We start from the raw sequence: 19,162 nt of genomic DNA on the forward strand, positions 1-19,162 counted from the left end.
GTAAGCAAAACAACAGAAAGAACTAAAGGCCTCAACAGTTAAGGTTGGCTAATAATTTTCTAACCAAATTATTCTCAATGGATGTCTTTATCATTTTATTTTCAAAAATTTAATTAAAATAATTTTTTTATATCGTAAATATTATAGCAGTTAAGTTATTTGTTGCCAAAGCAATGACGCAGCCAGTTGTTAGTGTTAGTATCGAAATAACACTTTTAGTGTTGTTTATATTTGCCTAAGGATTTTTATTTTATCGTCGGGGTTCATTCATCCGTCAAACAAAAATCGTCTTCTTTCTCTTCAAAGTTGTTAAAATGGAGTTTTTGTGTTGTTTGTTATGAGTCAGTAACGAGTCAACTTTTGTTCCGTACCCCGTAAGGTTGATTTTTAACATATTGAGGTTGATTGTTATTTTGTTGATGAAGTATGTAATCCATGAAGTATGTATTACATTGTAATCATTACAATGTAATCGCAATGATTATGCATTATGCATTTAGAAATTAGGTTTAGTTTTATTAGTTTAGTTTAGCTTAGCTTTAGTTAGCTGTTAGGTTTAGAGAAGAGAGGGATATTTAATCAATGTTCTGTATATAAGTTAAATTAAATTTAAGTATTAAGTAAGTTGGATAATAAATTTCTTCCTTGATTTATTAATTGGTGATGGTGAAGCAAGTTTTTTTCATCTGGTGGTCGATTTATTTTTCTAATGTTTTTGATTTTTCTATCTGTCTATCTTCTATCAAAACAATAATAATAACATTCAAAAAATGTAATGTAACAACCGAATTTCAAAATAACAATAAGAAATTGAAATTGTCTGTCATCAAATCAAATGGAGGTTTTTTATTTTTATGACTAGAAGTAAAAGTTATTATTATTATTAAAAAGATAAACTATTCTTCAAGCCCTCATTTTATTTTCAGCTAGAGTTTATATTTTATTTGTATATTAATATGTATTTTATTATTTAAAGTTTACTATTTAGCAGTCATATCTGTAAGAGTAATAAGAATTTAAATATTAATTATTATTTAATTACAAATTAACTAACTTAAATGGATATTTTAATTGAATAAACTGTAAATGCCCACAATCAAATTGTGGAAATTTATCACATCACAATGTAAAGCTAGCTAGTGAGTAACAGTAACAGACTAGTAGTAGATAGACTGATAGAGTTAAGTAATTTGTTTAGTTTTTATCAAGCTGTTACTCCCAAGTAATTAACTCTACTTCTGTTCTATTCTACTGCCTATAGATAGATTAACACTTATGTTTCGTTATGTTTCTAAAGTGATTAAGATCTTTTGGTAAAAACTTTTTATGAATTTTTTTATAAAATATAAATAGTGTAGCTATAGTATAGCATAAACAAATTCATCAATTCTATTAAAACTTCCATTGATAATGCTGCAACAAACATCATTACTAATGCCCTTACCCCAGATATTTGCTTTCTGCCGGAAATTTTTTTCCAGAGCTCATCTTATTTATATTAAAATAAAAGTATACAGAATTTTATATGTTATTGTAATTTTAAAAAAACAATGGTGAACAAGTGAGTGGTTTTTAAATTTGTATGATTGGATGAAAGTTATGAAAAAATACTGTTTCAAAATATTCTATTTATACTAGGAGATGTAAGCCCACTTTTATACTTTTCATATTGATTAAATAGTGAGGTATTTTTACTAGTTTCTCATTATCCTGTTTCAAATATTTGTTTTTATGTTAAAATTAGCATAACTAAATTTTTTGATAAAACAGGTAAAATTGATATATGATGTCTAAGAAAGATTTCAACAACAGTTTCAAACACAACGGGTCAACACCAACCATGCACAAACATCACCATTCAAGGGCTCTCAGTAGTGATTTGTCACCAAGCCACCATTCCTCCTCCATTTCACCATTCAGAGAAATGCTATCTATGTTAATTAAAAAAATTTCTGGCAGCAAGTCAAACAGCAGCAAAAGTAACAATGCAGAGTTAGTTGACAATGATGATTTCTGCTACATTTAATTTAGTGTTTTTATTTTTATATCATGTAAACAATGGCCCCATATAAACAATTGAAATTAAATATATTCTACACATTTACTCATTTTCTTAAATGGTAATATAAATGTTTTGTTATATATTCATCATAATTTCTTTTTCACCATCCTAATTAGTTGCCATCATTCAAAGAGTGTTGATCGCAAACATAAATCGATGAATGCTTCATATTCCTGGAAAAGTCGTCCTCGTCACGTCGATAAACCACTAAGACTTTCGTGTTCAGAGGAAAGTATTCACTGTTGCACATGCAAACAACATAGCAGGCCTTCTAAAGGTTCTTATTGTTCCAGAGAAAAATCTAAAAAAAAGTCCATTCTGAATGATACTGGCAAGGCAACGTGTAGTAAGCAGATTGAGATCATAACTGGTAGTAACCTGAACAACAATTGCTTGCTTGATGAATCTTGCTCAAATATCAGACAGTCAATTAACTCTCTGAAAATGGTAGAAACAAGTTTTTTACATGATGTCATTCCATCATATGACAGAGGTTATGGACATGCGTCAGCCCCATTTAGTCAACATGATAGCGATGACGATGAAGATGATAACAATGTTTACGATCTAAATGAAATAGATCCAAATGTTCTCAGTCAAACATTGTCTAATAATTTACCATTAACAAATCAAAATAAGATTGCCAAAATTCAGTTAAGACCATTACCAAGAATACAACCTCACTATGATAAAGTGAAGGATGACAACAGACAAACAAACTCAGCTGGAAACAATGAATGGAATTTAACAAAAGAACTATTGCAACTCTCACGTTATGGTTGGTATTGGGGGCCGATAAGTCGATTGGAAGCAGAAGAAAAATTGAACGGCCAAGCGGATGGAACATTTCTTGTTCGCGACAGTTCCGACGATCACCACTTACTTAGTCTCAGTTTTCGTTCACACAATGTAACATTGCACACACGAATTGAACATTGTGATGGCGTATTTTCATTTTATGCTCAGCACGAAAGCGAAGGACGATCTTCGATAGTTGAGCTGATAGAGAGTTCAGTCGCTGATTCACAGGGTGGGGTGTTCTGTTATTCAAGAGCCCGACATCCCGGCTCTCCCAGTTTTCCTGTTCGATTAGTTAAGCCACTGTCCAGGCTTGCTAATGTTAAATCTTTACAATATTTGTGTCGGTTTTTCATTAGACAAAACACCAGGGTCGACTTGATACAAAAGTTACCGTTGCCACTTAGTGTGAGGCAATGGCTTGAGGAAAGACAGTATTAAAACATTTTTCTTGCTTGATTCTTTAATTTATAATTTTTTTTTACATCTTTTTTCTGGATTTTTCATTTGTTGTGTCTGACGATCATAATTACGTTATTGATATATAAATTCATTCATTCATATACTTGTATGTATTGATATGTAAATATGCCACCATGAACTTTTAAAACTTTTAACAGTACATTCAGTCCGAAATTATATATATTTATTTATTTATTGTGAATAAACCATGTTATTGTTGTAACACTTTAACGCTCGTTACTAACAAAACAAATGTTATAAACTTTAAACGATCTCTATATTTCCAACACCAGTGTTGCAGCTTTCAAGTTATCGTTATTCCATATGTTCAAGATTTCCGATAGATGAACACAACTGCTTCTAACGCAAACTTAGTTGAACGTTTATTCGAATCTCGGAACACTAAACTAATCCAAGTAACTACTTAACTCACATTTATGACTTCGCTTCAAACTTCGCTACTCCTGCCCTTATATGGCTTCTTCAGTAGATTTTTACAATCCTCTATGGAATGGAATGTAAAGATTCCAGGGCTTCGGACCGGAACAGAACCGAAAACCGATATTTTAGCCGGAACGAAACTCGAACTGAACCGAAATATTTTTTGCTTGCCGAACCGAAACCGAAAACCGGAACGAAAAAAATAACGTTCCGGTTCGAAGCCGTTAATATATTTTTTATAACGAGCACTTCTATAAATAATTTTTCTTTGTTATAATAAGTCTTTGTTATTTTTCAATGTTTGTATAATTAATATCTTTGATCATTTGTAATCTTCTATTTTTTTTCTTCGTCACTTTACAAATTTGCGCCAGTAGGATTGTGATGACCATTTACAACATTTAATAACTTTGATGGGCAAAAACGTTTCCCGGAACTGAACCGATAACCGGAACCGAACCGAAATTTTATCTGGAACGAAAACCGGAACTGAACCGAAATATATTTTGTTAGTCGAACCGAAACCGGAACGAAAAAAATTACGGTTCGAAGCCCTGAAAGATTCTATAGTTTACAATCGATGACAAATGGCGGAAATAACAGATAACAATTAATTGTATAGCGTAATTCCTCAATTTCAGCGGTAATAACATTGCCCTCACCTTAGCCTGTTATTTCCTAACATAGGCGTTACTTCCTTAAACCGATAAATAGGGGATAAACAATTCAAATGGACAAGCTTTATCTTTGCCCGTTGTCCCTCGAATCACGTTATTTTTCTTGTTAATGATTTTTTACCGATCTTTCCAATTTCTTAGAAGTTTCACCTGGCATCGCCTTTTTCTGCGGCGTAGATTGTAACACAAGACAAGGTCTTTTTTTTGAAACTTTAGTTATTTCTTTTAAGGTCATGTCAAGTTTTCATTGTTTCAGTTCTTTTAACCATAGGCCGACGTCGTGGTCCTTTCTTAATTTTGTTAGCATTTGAAGCAAATGCTTTCTTTCTATTGAGTTTACGAGGTGTAGAATGACCTGTCGTCGTAATCTTCATCACTGTCTACAGCAGTAATGAAAAGCATTAAAAATGAAAGCAGGTGAGTTGCTTACAGTATGATTCGAGTAGTAGTCCCGCTGCATATCAAAAGTTTCAATGTCTTTATCACTACCAACTTTTCTAATATTTTCAAAAACTTCATTGTCGTCTTCGTCATCAGCTTCATTACTACAGTACCAACTTCCTTTCTTCACGTTAACACGTGCATCACTGTTGTCAAGTGCATCGCAGTTGTCACGCGCGTCGGAGTTATTATACATTTTCAAATATTAAAATTGTATTACTTAATTATATCTACGACAGTCTCAATCCTAATTTTATAAATATACGTGTATATGAGTATATGTATATATAAATGTATATATATATATATATAAACCTGTGTGAGTGCAAGGTACGTGGATGGGTATGCTCAGAAGAGCTGTCACTGTAGAGCCCAGGTGCCGAGACCTCGATGATGTGGGAAGTAGTCAATAAAACGACAAACCTGCCATATTGTGTTTGCTGTATGGGAACCTTCGTCTGACAAATTCATTTTCAAATTTATATTATACTTGGACGTTTTATGGTGTACGAATGCTCGTAACAAAAGTTCCAATGAATTTTTGTATCTTGAAAATTTTTTGAAAAAATGTAAATACATTTAACGGTTTGTATAGTGGACGCTGTCTTGTTTAATTTAAAATCTTGTTTAAATTGAGTTTTTGATCAGTCGATTTGTTGAGCTTTTATTTTTATGCACTTGAAATTATCTCATTACTACAAATCCTAAATGATAGTTAAAGAGCCCTTGCATGCACTAATTTGTTACCTTCAAATTGGAATGGGACGGATACAAGAAATCGAGATATGTCGGATCCGAATCCGGACCCAAGGTGCATGCGTGCCCGTGATTAAGTATTTTTCAAACCAAGTTCCATCCCAACTTAGGACACCGAGACCAGTCAACAATTTAGCGCTTTCAATAATGTGGCTATTGAAGCATACTTCTTTGCAAGACTTGTCGGGTATCTTTGTGCATTAATGAAAATCAAACGAAAAAACTAAATAAATTTTAATCGATTGTCTAAATTGCTTTGATGATGTTCGTGAGGATTGACGCCAAATAACATTTCCTGTTCATTGCTCAACCGATTGACTGTTTAGTTGAATGGACGCAGCTTTTTTGATAGACCGATCATTTTGTTGACTATCATTTCTCAATTTTTATTTGGATTAAAAATACATCATACTATTTCTATCCCTAGCTATTGCTCAAGTTTTTCGCGAATTCAGGATACTACAACAGTGTGAAAATACATACGCTACAAGTTTTGGCAGCTTTTTGAAAGCATTGTTTTAATAGAAATATAATTTTCAGCCGCTTTTTAATAACTTTTCAACAAAGTAATGATTCCGCAAGCATCAATAGCGGTGTGCTTCCGCGTATAATTATACAGAGAGGAGAAGAATGAGAGAAAGATTAAATGTTAATTTTTATTATGAATTACATTAACTATTTATTCGTTTCTTTTTGTGTACAAATTTGCAACGGTTCTTATGTGAATGAAGCTGGGTGCAAATGCAAATGATGTTAAACATGCCATAAAAAAATTTTGGATGGATTTTTTTCTTTTAAAAAGAGCAGGTTGAGCCATTGCCATAAATCGTGTGAATTGAACCCACTTTTAAGTAGTGTTACAATTTGTCATACATCTAACCGCAAATAAAATTTTAAACATTTGTTTAAAAAACAATATAATACTCGTTGCTAAGATTATAAATTTTTATAAATTTGAATTGTAGGAGAACCAAATTAGCAGATACAATATTATATTACATTTTAAAAACATTGTAAGTTGCAACCATGGATATATGTTACAACATGTTTCGTTACGTACGTACCATAGACACTTCAGATTATCGATAATTTAATAATTTAAGGTGTTTATGGTACGTACAAACATGCATTTTCTATTAATCGATACGTAACTGGTTCAGTTATAACTTTATCTGTTAATTTACGTATCAAGAACATTTTAATTGAATTACGTGTCTCCGTCCAAGCAAACAATCTGTCACGAATATTAACGTGGTTTCAATCAAAGGTAGTGAGTGCTAAGCTTTGGTTTATAGAATGTTTAATTATTTTGCAAATACTGGAAAAGTATTAAAAAATATAAAATTTTCGTCAGAGTTGCATTCTTTTGCAAAAAATTGTAAGTGATCTGATGTTTATGAATGATTGTCAAACAGTTCTAGCTATGTAACTGAACAATTAAACCTGAATCATAAGCAGTAGCGTTTAAGAGATTCCAATTTTTACAATCTTGGCTGGTTGCATGGAATAGTCATGCTTATGTTGTCACTGAACAATAGCACAATATTCAAAATGCTAAAGTGTTTTAAGCTACGTAGAACACAAAACAACTAGTGTGTGTGTGTGTGCACGCAGTGATCGAGCGTACGACGAATACTGATTAACTATTTATGCACAAAACATCAGAACAGCCTCCGAACTGAACTGAATACATTACGTTGAAACTGACGCACGTTCATTGCACATGTGCACACCATACACAACTTTTTCGTACACTAATTCGAACGTTACCTTATCCGCGAGTTGTATGTGCCGATTACGAATTGTAACTGGTAACGTTGATTTTTTTTGTTGTCTTTTATTTTCCTCACTAATTCATCTGTAATTTTCGTGCCATATTTTGATTTACCGCCGGCATAAATCAATTTTACAAACAATCGCAACCAAATGCATGCGTTAACTTATGGTGGCCCACAGTAAGATGGGAATGTTTGTTAGATGCACGCTGAGCTACATTTACGTATAAAACTCAGAAACGCAGAAACGCACCTGTTTGTTTATGTTTACAAAACCACGCAACGAGTTGCGCGAACTTTGTTCATCGCTTACATACAATCAAAAGGATACTCGCATCGCAAATATGAAATGTTTTATTTTTGAAGCTCCGAGCAAATCTAAATTCATTTTAAGAATTCACATCTGTATTTTATTTAACTTCAACCAACTCTCAATGTCTGTACGTGAAACACATGAATACTACTAGTTCTACATAAAACTGTTCGACCAATGAAATGTTGAACTTTTGACCGCTGCGTAGATTGCAGGTGGCATTGGCATAATGTAAACAATAACATATCACAAGCACATTCAAGCTGGCCAGTTTATCGGCGAGTCGTTTTAAACATGAAATATGGAAATATTTCACAACTAAAGTTAAACTTTTCTTTGTATAAATATTTGTTAAACTTGAAAACTCGTCGAAATTGTTTTGTCAAAATTAAATTAAAACACTCGGATATCACATTTTGTCATATTTAACGTTGAAGACGTCGTACACAGGAGTTTTCCAAGTTGGAATTCGAAACCATCGTAGGTCCGTTGCTGGCGTTGATGTATCTGGTTGTATGCAATGTCCGATGAAACTTCTGTTCATTAATGATACAATTAAAAGTTTGTAAAAGTTATTCTCACAAAGTGTTCAGTTTGTTGAGGTAATTGAAAATCAGTTGTGAAATCAATAGAATCTTTCTATGACATTTTTAAAACAAGCTTTTCAATAACTATATTATTAATTAGATTGAACTAAATCGAAATTTTTGTAGCTTATAGAACGTTTTGATAGTTTAAATTTATAGAATTTAAATTTTTAGAAATTTAAATTTTGAGAATTTGAAAATTTTGAGAATTTTAAATTTAGAACTTTATTACCAGCACATTTAATTTTTAATTGACCTTGTCGTTCCAAGCGTTTGCTAAATAAATGAGAAATGACCAGATGAGTAAACAAATGAATGATTGAGAAATGGTTAAACATGCGTTAACCGGATCTGCCCGTTGTGTTCATCAAATTTGGAAATATTCAGCTGTCAGGCGCCGTGAGTGAATTCGAAGAATTGTTGCGTTTTGTTTATTGCTAAATATTTGTGTTGTTGTGTTTAACGCTTTGCCACATTTTACTAATCATATTTAACCATGTTGCATAGCGTTTCAAGATACGGCCGTTCATATTCATACATATTATACATCCACATCTCTTGCTTCAGGAGACGTGTTATAATTGCTAATTATAAATGTCTGTGTATAAATTTTGCTAACAAATATACATACAGCCCGTACTTTCTGATTGGTAGTAATCTTGAAAAACAACAACAAACACGCGCAACACAAACACATATCGCAAGTGGAAATATTGCTAAATTACTAGAAATCATTAATTTATTGAATTATGAAAAAATTTAAAATCAAGCAATTTCAGATAGCGTATAAAAATGACGAAATCTCTGATTTGCTGTAACTAACCACAACAAAGCGATGTACTTAATGCGATCAAAATCATTATTTGATTCAATTACGTACAGCTATAAACGTTATTTTACGATAGTTGAAAAGTACAGAAACGCACCAAGTCTTGATGGTAATTCACGGTACAAGAAATTATTATTATGGGCCAATTTATTTTCATCTATTTTCTAATCGGTGTTCGATAATTTATGAACGCCCTTTTTGATAACAACGTTAATTACATTCGAGTTAATGTTAATACAAACACTTACCACACACACACACACCATACAAACACACACCACGTACACCACACCACACACACACACCACACACACTCACCATACAAACACACACACACACATGAATACAAATACATGTTTATATAGACGCACAAGCTCATAGACTCACAAACACAAATGATCGAAATTAAATACAAATACGCACAGACGTAAACAAACTTGTTAAACAAACAAATAAATCTTATGAAATAAACAAAACAAATGAATTTATTAAACAAACAAACACATAACAACACTTAAACACATGCTCAAATTATCATTCGATATTTTTAGATGTGATTATATATTTGAAAGAATAAATAAATGTTAATGAGATTGATTACGTCACGCAGGTAAGAGAGCCACAATGACTAAACGAGGAAGGATCGTTAATGACATGTTAATGAGTTCCAATTGAATAAATTAATAAATTAAATAAGTGAGTGGACCATCGTAAGTTCACCATCAACATTATATTTGCCATCTTTGAAAACAAAATACTACCTTTTATAATTCAATAACCTCACCCCTCACTCCGAGAATTAATTATTTTTAGAAGCTTCAAATGAGCATTTTCAACACGTTTTTCATCGTAGTGACGTCTGCTTCCGGCTAATTAAAATTTGGATAATTATTTTCAACGAACAGCGGGATGGATAACGAATGCCCAGAAACGAAATGTGTCATTAGTGCACCGAACTACACGTCTGCGAGTTTTTCTCTTTTTCTGCCTCTATTTTTTTTTTGCATTCTGTAAAAAATTTGTGTGTAGTTTATTCAGTTCAGGTCGCATTATTGCCTTGAACGTTCATATAATAATCTGCATAATCCACATCAATTATTTCATTAGTGCGTGTACCTGCAAACACGCATCCAACAAACCAGACTCAGAAAAGCATAAACTTACAAACATGTGGAGTTACAAGAGTTCATACCATATTGTAGAGATATATAAATAAACATGCAATGATTAAAATGCAAATACACAACAAAGAAATGCATCCGATTTTAAATGACTTATTGAGCAACAAGCATTTGTTACATAATTTTGTAATAGAGCGGCCCATTCATTAAAACAAACCAAAAAAAACATCATTTAAACTTAACGGGGAGTTGTGGAGTTGTTTCGTGGCTTTCCATTGGAGTTAGTCTGGGTAAATCTAAGTAGTAATTTTAAATGTACACTATTTGCATCAATTAATTTAAAAAAATATAAATTTATGTAGATTTTGTCTAAGTTTCAATAAGAACTGAATTCCGTAAAAATTGCATGAAAACTTTTACAAACAAATAATAAGAAGAAAAAGAACATACATACACACGTACGTACATACACATACATACTTTTCACTACTTTCTAAAACAATTTATATATACAAACTTTTTTTACACGCACATGCGACGTACGTAGACGAAAACATCTCGTATCGTATGACATACAACGTGGGCATTTTTAATGGTTAACGTGTTGTGTGAGTTCTGGGCTGATTTGAATTAGGCTCATTCGTCATTTTAACTTGATACGTGGATGTTGTTTTCAAATAACTGTAGCTTTTTGGATTAAATAATTTATAACTTTTCCATTTTATTGTATATCTGTTTTTTAGGTGAGAAGAATTTTTCTGTTTTATAAAATTTGCTAAATATTTTTATCTTTCATTCAATGAATAGCCAAACGCCTTTTTAGCATATCGTTTTCGGTTTTAAGGATTTTAATATTTGAAAGTGTCTGATACTATTTGTTTAGGTTTAAAAATTATTTTGTAACGCGTTTATACAGTTATACAGACTCTGCAAAGCCATTCTCGGACATATGATTGCAGATTATAATTGATAACTTTTTACCAGTTTGACAATTTCTCTCAATAAACAAAAGCGTGATATAAACCGATAATTGATAATGCAGATTGATATTTTAGCAAAACTCAAACTAAATTATTTCTATAAATTAAAAATATTGTCATAGAAATTTGTCCACTGCAATTTTTTCGCTATAGAACTAAATCATTTTAATGAGTTTCAACATTTGATTTATTTGATTAGCGCTACGAATGTTTGTCATTTTTTTTATGTCATATTATGAACTTGATTTTTTTGAGGTACAAAGCATTTTATCACTATTTTTCTGCCTCACGTTCTACACATAATAGGAGTATCCTGTACACAAACGTATAACTTATTTAATCACACAGAAAAGTATTTAGTTAATTATTTATTTAATATGTTTAAATATAAAAGTAGCATAGTCTGTGTAAATTATCTCCAGAAATATGAATGTAATTGCTGTAATCTATCGTTAATGTGAAACGCCTAAACAATTAAATCCATATAAGCTGAATTAGATTAGACTTGGATGCAGCTATATGTGGCTTATGCTCTGCGCATATGTGATGACTTACGAAATAATTGATGATTGAAGTTTGTATCAGCGCTCATTTTTTAAGTTTTACCAACAATTTTTGAGGTAGAAAATAAAAATCGATACAACATTAGGTAAATAGGAATAATGTAAATTAGCTCCTCGGATTATGAATTTTTCTGTAAATTTCATGACTTTCACTAACTCGAAGATTTTATACTGATTAATATAATAATAAAAATAATTTGTTTGCGGCAACAAAATTTTTAATATCATTTTGAATAAAATTTAAAACCATAGAACCAACCGAGTTACAGAATGTACTCAAATGATAATTGGTCAAGTTATTGTGACACAAATTTCAAAGCCACGCCCCAGGAGATACTTATAAACGTCGATCTTTTGGGCTCCACTCCAATCTATTTGAAATATTTGAATAGTTGGAAAAAGTGTATCATACAAGGCAGCAATGAACAAGTTGTCAGGCAATCGATCAGAAGATACGAAAGATTTTGGCTAATCCTTCTGAACCAACTATTAAACACAAACAACGACAAACACGATAGTTACGAACTTGAACCACCGCCAGATGTTCACTGGATCTGGATGTTGCATTTACTTCAAACGGATAATTACATAAGTTATTGCATTCAACGATTTGGAAGGATTCTTCCGCATCGTTTCTGTCGAACCGAATCTGAACAAGCAGTTTGCAGGTCTAGAGCTGCTCATGCCTGGCAGAAAAACTTTCCCACAGAACCCTTCTATCTTGAGAGTAAAGAAAATCATGATAAACATGATAAAATCGATAAAGATGTTATTTCGACTTCTTCTTGGTCTGTTAATGCAACAAGATTAAATCATCTGCTTGATTCTGCTAAAAAAGAGAAAGAATTTATTTACAGGATTGATATGCCTCACTTTTGCGATCAAACCTTCCAATTTAACGCAAATTTTCGTTATCGAGAGTTTCTGGCTTTGAAACGTTTGTATCCTCAATGGGTGCCAATGTACTTGCCAGCCGACATCGAGTTGATGTGGAGGGTGCACCGGACGCAGCCCATCCAGTATCTCGATGACATCAATAGAATTTTTAACAGTCGAAAAGTCATCAACAATTTTTCTGGAAAAGATTATAACGATAACTCAAAGCTATTACAAACATTTGACATGCATATGACATACAACACATTTTCATATGAGCAAAATAGCCAAATGCAATTAGCTATAATGAGCGAAAATCAATTTTGGAGTTTGAACTACCCGAATGATGAAAATTCTTTTTTTGTCGATGGTACCATACCACGGTCATCGGCATTTTTCGAAGAAACTAAATCAAATCAATCAAAATTATCAACATTAAAAAATGCTGTTCAAAATTCACAACAATCTGAAAAATTGCTTTTGAAACACTTTCCTTGTGAAGAATTTGAAACATTAGCAGTAGAAAATTGTGAACTGATATTCAACAATGTTTGCGTTGAAGAGTTATGGACCAAACCAAAAATGTTCAAATTGAAAGCTTATTTGTTAGGAGCAAACTCATTCCAACAACAACTTATTTTTGAAGCAAAGGGCCACATTGGCCACATCGTTAGCGAAACGGATAAAAAACTCAAAACGTCCAAAACTGAACCATCCCATCTCGGAAAGTGTAAATTCGACTCAAGAGAAAATCGAGGGATAGAACTTCAAGTGTTTGCTGGTCATGGATTTGGATGTTTCATGAAGTACAGACCAATCTCAAACAAAATATTCCACCCACTTCAAAATTTATCTCTCGATAGATATGCGTCAACACAGGATCTTACCTGCGATCGCACTAACAATGATTATCTACAACTAAAACAAAAGGTATTTAGATTTTCGTTTAGTTTAATATGTATATATATTTTTATTTTACACTCTTCAGTACATTTCAGTGAAGTGCTTTAAAGCGTAATTGATAAGTATGTATCTGAAAATTATGTTGAAAATTTTTTGAAAAACTATAGTGAATAAAGTACTTGAGGAATTATGTTATTGATTTTGCCCGCAAAATACATTAAACGTACAACTGACAGATGGTCTTACCGAAAGTGACGTACACAGATCCCAAAATCACACTGAGCTACACTGCAGAAATAGCTAATAGAAAACCATTTCAATTCACGTTGGACAGGAATCCAGGTGAGGTAATGGAACTGCCTGCTTACCTGGATATATATTTGCATCATGTTTCCGTATGGCAACAAGCTAAAGCTGATACTGAAGAAGGTCAAGAATTTTTTGTCGCCAGGCACAGGTAACTCAGTTATTAGACTTTCTTTTATATTGATATTCACGCAAAATATTATGAACTTAATTAAAAAACCATATAAACAGTTTAAAATGCAAAGAAGCTTTCTTAGCTTTTGGTGTCGAAGTGATACGAAATGATATTTACAACTTATGCGCAGTGCTGCTCTTCCACAACAACAGTCAGTTGGTAGCACTTGCGTATACTATTGACTCCGGCTATTTGCCTAACTCCACACAAGTACATCTTTAGTTTTATTTTATGTTTAATTTTTGTTGTTTTTAAATTGTTTTTAACAACTAAACCTTATATGCAAATTTGGTTTGGTGGAGTCTATTAAGCAATAAAATTGTATTTATAAAATATTTATAAAGTCCCTTAACCCGGTAATGTGTTTAATCTTTTGAGGTTTTAGAGACATGTCCTTTGACTTACGACCCGCAGCTTGGTGAAAAAGTTATGATGGTTCAAAAATCAACGGGCGAAGATCTTGTCGTGATTGCTAGAATGGTAGAAGGTAAAAAAGTCGTCTAGAAGTTGTTAATTTATTTCTTTTTAACTGAATCTATAAATGACTTTTAACTTTCAGGCTGCAATGGGAATGGTAGAGTGATTTTTAAAACCTACAATTCGAAAACAAAACATATGAAGATAATAGAAATTCAAGAAGATGAAATTCAATCCTTTTCCAATGATCATGTATCCGTTGATCTGCCAACTGGAAAAATAACGATAACATCGCACGCAGAAAATGTTCCTGAAAATATAGTTTGGGCATTTTGTGTTGGCTGTTTGTACATTTCTTCTCAGAAAAGTAGTAACTGCAACACCTCCATGTCATCCAGCCACTCCATTCTAGGCCTCAACTCGTCTTCCATGTCGAAAATAAATGCTGGAGGATCCGTAAAGTCATCATCTGGCAGGGTGTCGCTCAGTGACGGAACTGCAACCGACGAATCTTCGTCTGGAAAGAAAACACGAAAAAGAATTTCCCTCCAACAACAGAGACAGAATAGAAAACAAATTAGAAAACGAAAGATGTCGTTGAGTTTCACATTTCTGCTCGCTTGCGGATTTCGAATTGAAACATCTGTTAATAATACCGTCTTTTCAAATAATAATAATAATAATTACGGTTCGTGTTCCAGTGGCAGACATGACAGATGCAACAGTAGAAGCAATCTTGATTTAACGAAGGACATCTGCACACTGTCGTCTAATTTAAATCAGTGTTGTTTAAAAACTACTAATGAAACAAATGCTAATGATTTAGTAAGAGACAGCGCCTACAATTCAGTTTTCTCTTTGAACAACAATGTAAACGGCACAGACGTTGCAACGAGAAATGATAATTTGTCAAAAATTCCACTTCGAATATGTCAATCTTATAACCCTTCTTCAAATTATAACGGGAGACCTTCTACTTATTATGAAAGAGTAATTTTTGAAAAATTGTGATTAATAATTTTGTCTGTTTCATGTTAAACATTATTTTGAAATTTTTTAAACGTTCCAGTTTATATTTTTCAATATATTTATTTGAATTTCATATTTAATGACAAATTGATGGATGTGATATACTCCAACATGATATTTATTGCGTATATTTAAGCGAGACGTGATAGTATGTTTTTTGCAAACAGTAATCATAAAAATAACATTTATTTTTAATTTTTAGTAAGGTTTTTTTGTTTTTTAATCATTGTATTCACTTTCATACAACAAAAAGCCTGAAAAAGTTGAGTAATCATTGAAAGTGGCCGAATCTTTGTTGATCAGCACCCAGACCTTATCACCTGCTTTTAAAGGCAAAATAATTGTCTGACTGTCGCTGCCATGTCCAGCTCTTCCGTTCCCGTGCAGTGGGAGTTGGTGTTTGTCGTTTAACATGATCCAGGCGTACACGTCCAACTGAAGTTGACTCAGAATGTGGGCACTGAACAAATACGATCCGCCAACCTGTGTGAATTTTTTAAAATGCTCACCATCAGTTACAACGTTAGAGAGGCTTGAGCTAGCAAAATGAAATTTTGAGTTTATTAAAAGATGTGCTAAACAACAATGTTGAGATATCTTAAACTGATGGTAAGAACAACCGGCCACATCAACGTAATATAGTGTAACATCAATTTTTAAAAACTGACAGAATTGGACACATACAGAGGGGATTTTAAGTTGAGAACAGTAGTTATTACAAAATAAAATTTATAAACTTTTAAAATTTATATAGTTGGCATTGCCATATAAATTTTTATTCTGAAAATATTTTGGCATCTGTAACAAAACTAAATAGTTTCATACAAAGTTATAATAAAAACAATAGGACTGGTTGAAAAAGAAAATAAATCACAAACAAATATTTTTCCATAAAATAAATCTAAAACAAGAGCAATAGATTAATAAATTAAAAAACTCCAACCGGACAAATGAACTTTGACGTACTCGAATCAAACCCGTTACCTTCGTTGATGAAAACTGTATCGAATATTATGGCCGTATCGGATGCGACGGGTCCAAGTTTCAAACGACTGACTACCGAAAATGCAACTTTTGGCTTCGATTTCATTACGAGATTAGCAGGTAGATTCCCTACAAAGGCAGGGGGACCCATTGGACCAACTTCACCTTTCGCTCCACGTTCCCCTCTGTCTCCCTTGCTCCCCCTCTGGCCTTTCTGCCCCTCCGAACCTGATAAGTTGTGAGAGTTAGAAATGAATAACTTAATTGTTTTATAATTGTAAAACATAATTATATTGAACTTTGTTTCAAAATTTTTTAAACAAATCAACTTATCAACATATTGTAAAGCATTATTTAAAGAAAATTTGATGACAAATGATTGATACAAAATAATTCTGTTATTAATTAAAATTATTTAAAGACAGTTGAATTTAGAAAAAATATATAAAAATCAGTACAAGTCGAAGACAACAAACCTTTTTCTCCGGATTTTCCATTTTCACCATCCTGTCCACGAGCGCCATGAACACCTGGCACACCTGGCACGCCGGGAGCACCGGGCAGTCCAACCACGCACCCACACTGAGCAGGCCCGCCCGCATTTTTTACATCATCATCGTTGTAGGAGCTGTCATCTGTCGCTAGTGACGCTGCTTCTTTCGTTATTTGAACTCTTGACATCAAAACTGTGCACAAAATAAGAACTTTCCTATTTGTAACCAGCATGATCTGAGAACTTTTGCATTAATATTGATGAATGTCAGAGATGGCATGATCCGAAATGTATTTATATATCGGTCGGAATGGGCGTTATATATATAAATATATGTATATATATATAATTTTGGTATATATATATATATATTTTGATAATTTACATAGTGTTTCACACTCACCACACACACACACACACACACACACACACACACACACACACACACACACACACACACACACCAAAACGAACACACACACGAGAATGTGATAATTTTTTTCAAATATAATAAACTGAATAAATCTAGTTCTTTACCTTTAACGAATTTTTCAACTATTAATTATGAAACGTTTAAAATCAACCGAAACAACTGATAAAATTGTATCAGGCAGTATAACTTTTGAAATGAGATGAAAGAAGCCGGAAATGCGGTGTGGATGGAGTGCCGTAGGGCATGCATCACGCTTCAGTTGCTACGTCTCATACTTCTTTCCTTTCTTCGATTCAGTAAAGAAATAGGAGGAACATTTTTTGAAACATTGCCCATAAATTATAAAAATAGAATATTATTTTTAATGAATTAAAATTATTAAAATAATAGTCTGAAAAAGAATTAGAGCCTTGTATCCTGAATCAAATCGATTCTAATTCTAATGTATGTATTCAAAACAAGATATCCATGAAGTAATTTTATTGAACAAATTGAGCCCAGATATGTTCAGTGATATAAGTACAATATGTCATTTCTTAATTTTAGTTTATACGCATGTCGGCAAGATGGCGGTGCAGGTTTCTTACCTTATTTTTTTATGCAATGCTGTGGATATCAAAGGTTCATGACATGAGTCTCGTTGACACAGGCCCCCAAATTAAAAGAATGATAAAAAAATTACTAAAATTCAGAATTTAATCGTTGTTGAATTTATGAACACGCTCGCAACACGCTTGTCATGTTGTTTGCGTTAACGTTGAAACATTATTGACTCTATTGAATCTGAGGCAAAAGAATCGAAACAAATTTGTATAAGATTTGGGCTGCCAAATCAGCCATTATTTTTTACATTCTAAAATATTATTTAAATTTGAATCTTTAAAAATTTACTAATGTGTGCATGTGCCCACTAAAAACCGTGTACGTACGTACATTATCCTATTCAAACAATTAATTCTAATAATTGGGCGCTATAGTAAAATTTTATACCACCTGTATTTCAAACTCAGGTGTATTCTCTTAATTTTGTTTTCAATTTCAATAGCAAGTATTTACAAAATCGTAATTTTAATAGGTAAAATCATTAATTTAAAATGAATTTGTTTTGAATGATGTCAATTTTTGCCATGTACGCCTACTTTATTTTCTTAATTTGTTCATATTTTGTACAAGTTGAAAGTTATGCCTCCGGAGCTTATGGTTTGTTTTGCTTCTACACTACTTGATACTCAATAATTCTAGTTTTTTTTTTATTTTTCATATTTTTATAATAAACTATTTGGTCGTATTATTTTATATTCAATCAAAAATATGCTTGAATAGTCACATTCCTCATTTTGCCGCCACGTGGAAAGTGTTTTTTTGAAAATAATAATTCATTCACCAAGTTCAGATTATTGTGGAATGTAATGAATGAAATAAAATGTTTGACCAGGCATAATAAGTATATGATATGATCATATTGATGATTTGTTTACTGAACTATTTAGTTTATACTATAGAAAATCAAAGTTATCAAAAAACATTATGTTCATTCAGAATTTTTATGAGTCATAAAAATAGGATTAATGTCATTGGATGGGTGATGAGAACATAAGTCGTTTATATAAAATATATTTATATGTAATTTTATATTAAAAAATTTATTTAATTGTTTCCCTTAATTTAGTTTACTTATCAATATTTTAAGTGAATTGTTAAACGTGTCTCGAATGATGCAGATTGCCCCTTGCCGTGGGTT

General features: G+C 32.3%; 3 protein-coding genes across 3 annotated transcripts; 2 read left to right on the top strand and 1 right to left on the bottom strand.

The window, feature by feature from the left end:
- Positions 1-2,809: 2,809 nt before the first annotated feature.
- Positions 2,810-3,298, top strand: HELRODRAFT_124246 (hypothetical protein; the record flags this gene model as incomplete). The annotated part of the gene is made up of 1 exon (XM_009018317.1): positions 2,810-3,298. A coding segment is annotated over one exon (489 nt), but the record flags the coding sequence as incomplete, so codon positions are not given.
- Positions 3,299-12,075: 8,777 nt separating this feature from the next.
- HELRODRAFT_191424 (hypothetical protein) lies at positions 12,076-15,493 on the top strand (the record flags this gene model as incomplete). The annotated part of the gene is made up of 5 exons (XM_009018318.1): positions 12,076-13,611; positions 13,821-14,041; positions 14,122-14,275; positions 14,444-14,552; positions 14,625-15,493. The coding sequence occupies 5 exons, from the start codon at positions 12,076-12,078 to the stop codon at positions 15,491-15,493; spliced, it is 2,889 nt and encodes a 962-aa protein (XP_009016566.1).
- A 237-nt stretch (positions 15,494-15,730) lies between these two features.
- HELRODRAFT_77797 (hypothetical protein) lies at positions 15,731-16,781 on the bottom strand (the record flags this gene model as incomplete). The annotated part of the gene is made up of 2 exons (XM_009018319.1): positions 15,731-15,994; positions 16,455-16,781. The coding sequence occupies 2 exons, from the start codon at positions 16,779-16,781 to the stop codon at positions 15,731-15,733; spliced, it is 591 nt and encodes a 196-aa protein (XP_009016567.1).
- Positions 16,782-19,162: the final 2,381 nt, after the last annotated feature.

Source organism: Helobdella robusta (assembly GCF_000326865.2).
Source record: "Helobdella robusta unplaced genomic scaffold HELROscaffold_21, whole genome shotgun sequence".
In the NCBI taxonomy this organism is placed as follows: Eukaryota; Metazoa; Annelida; class Clitellata; order Rhynchobdellida; family Glossiphoniidae; genus Helobdella; species Helobdella robusta.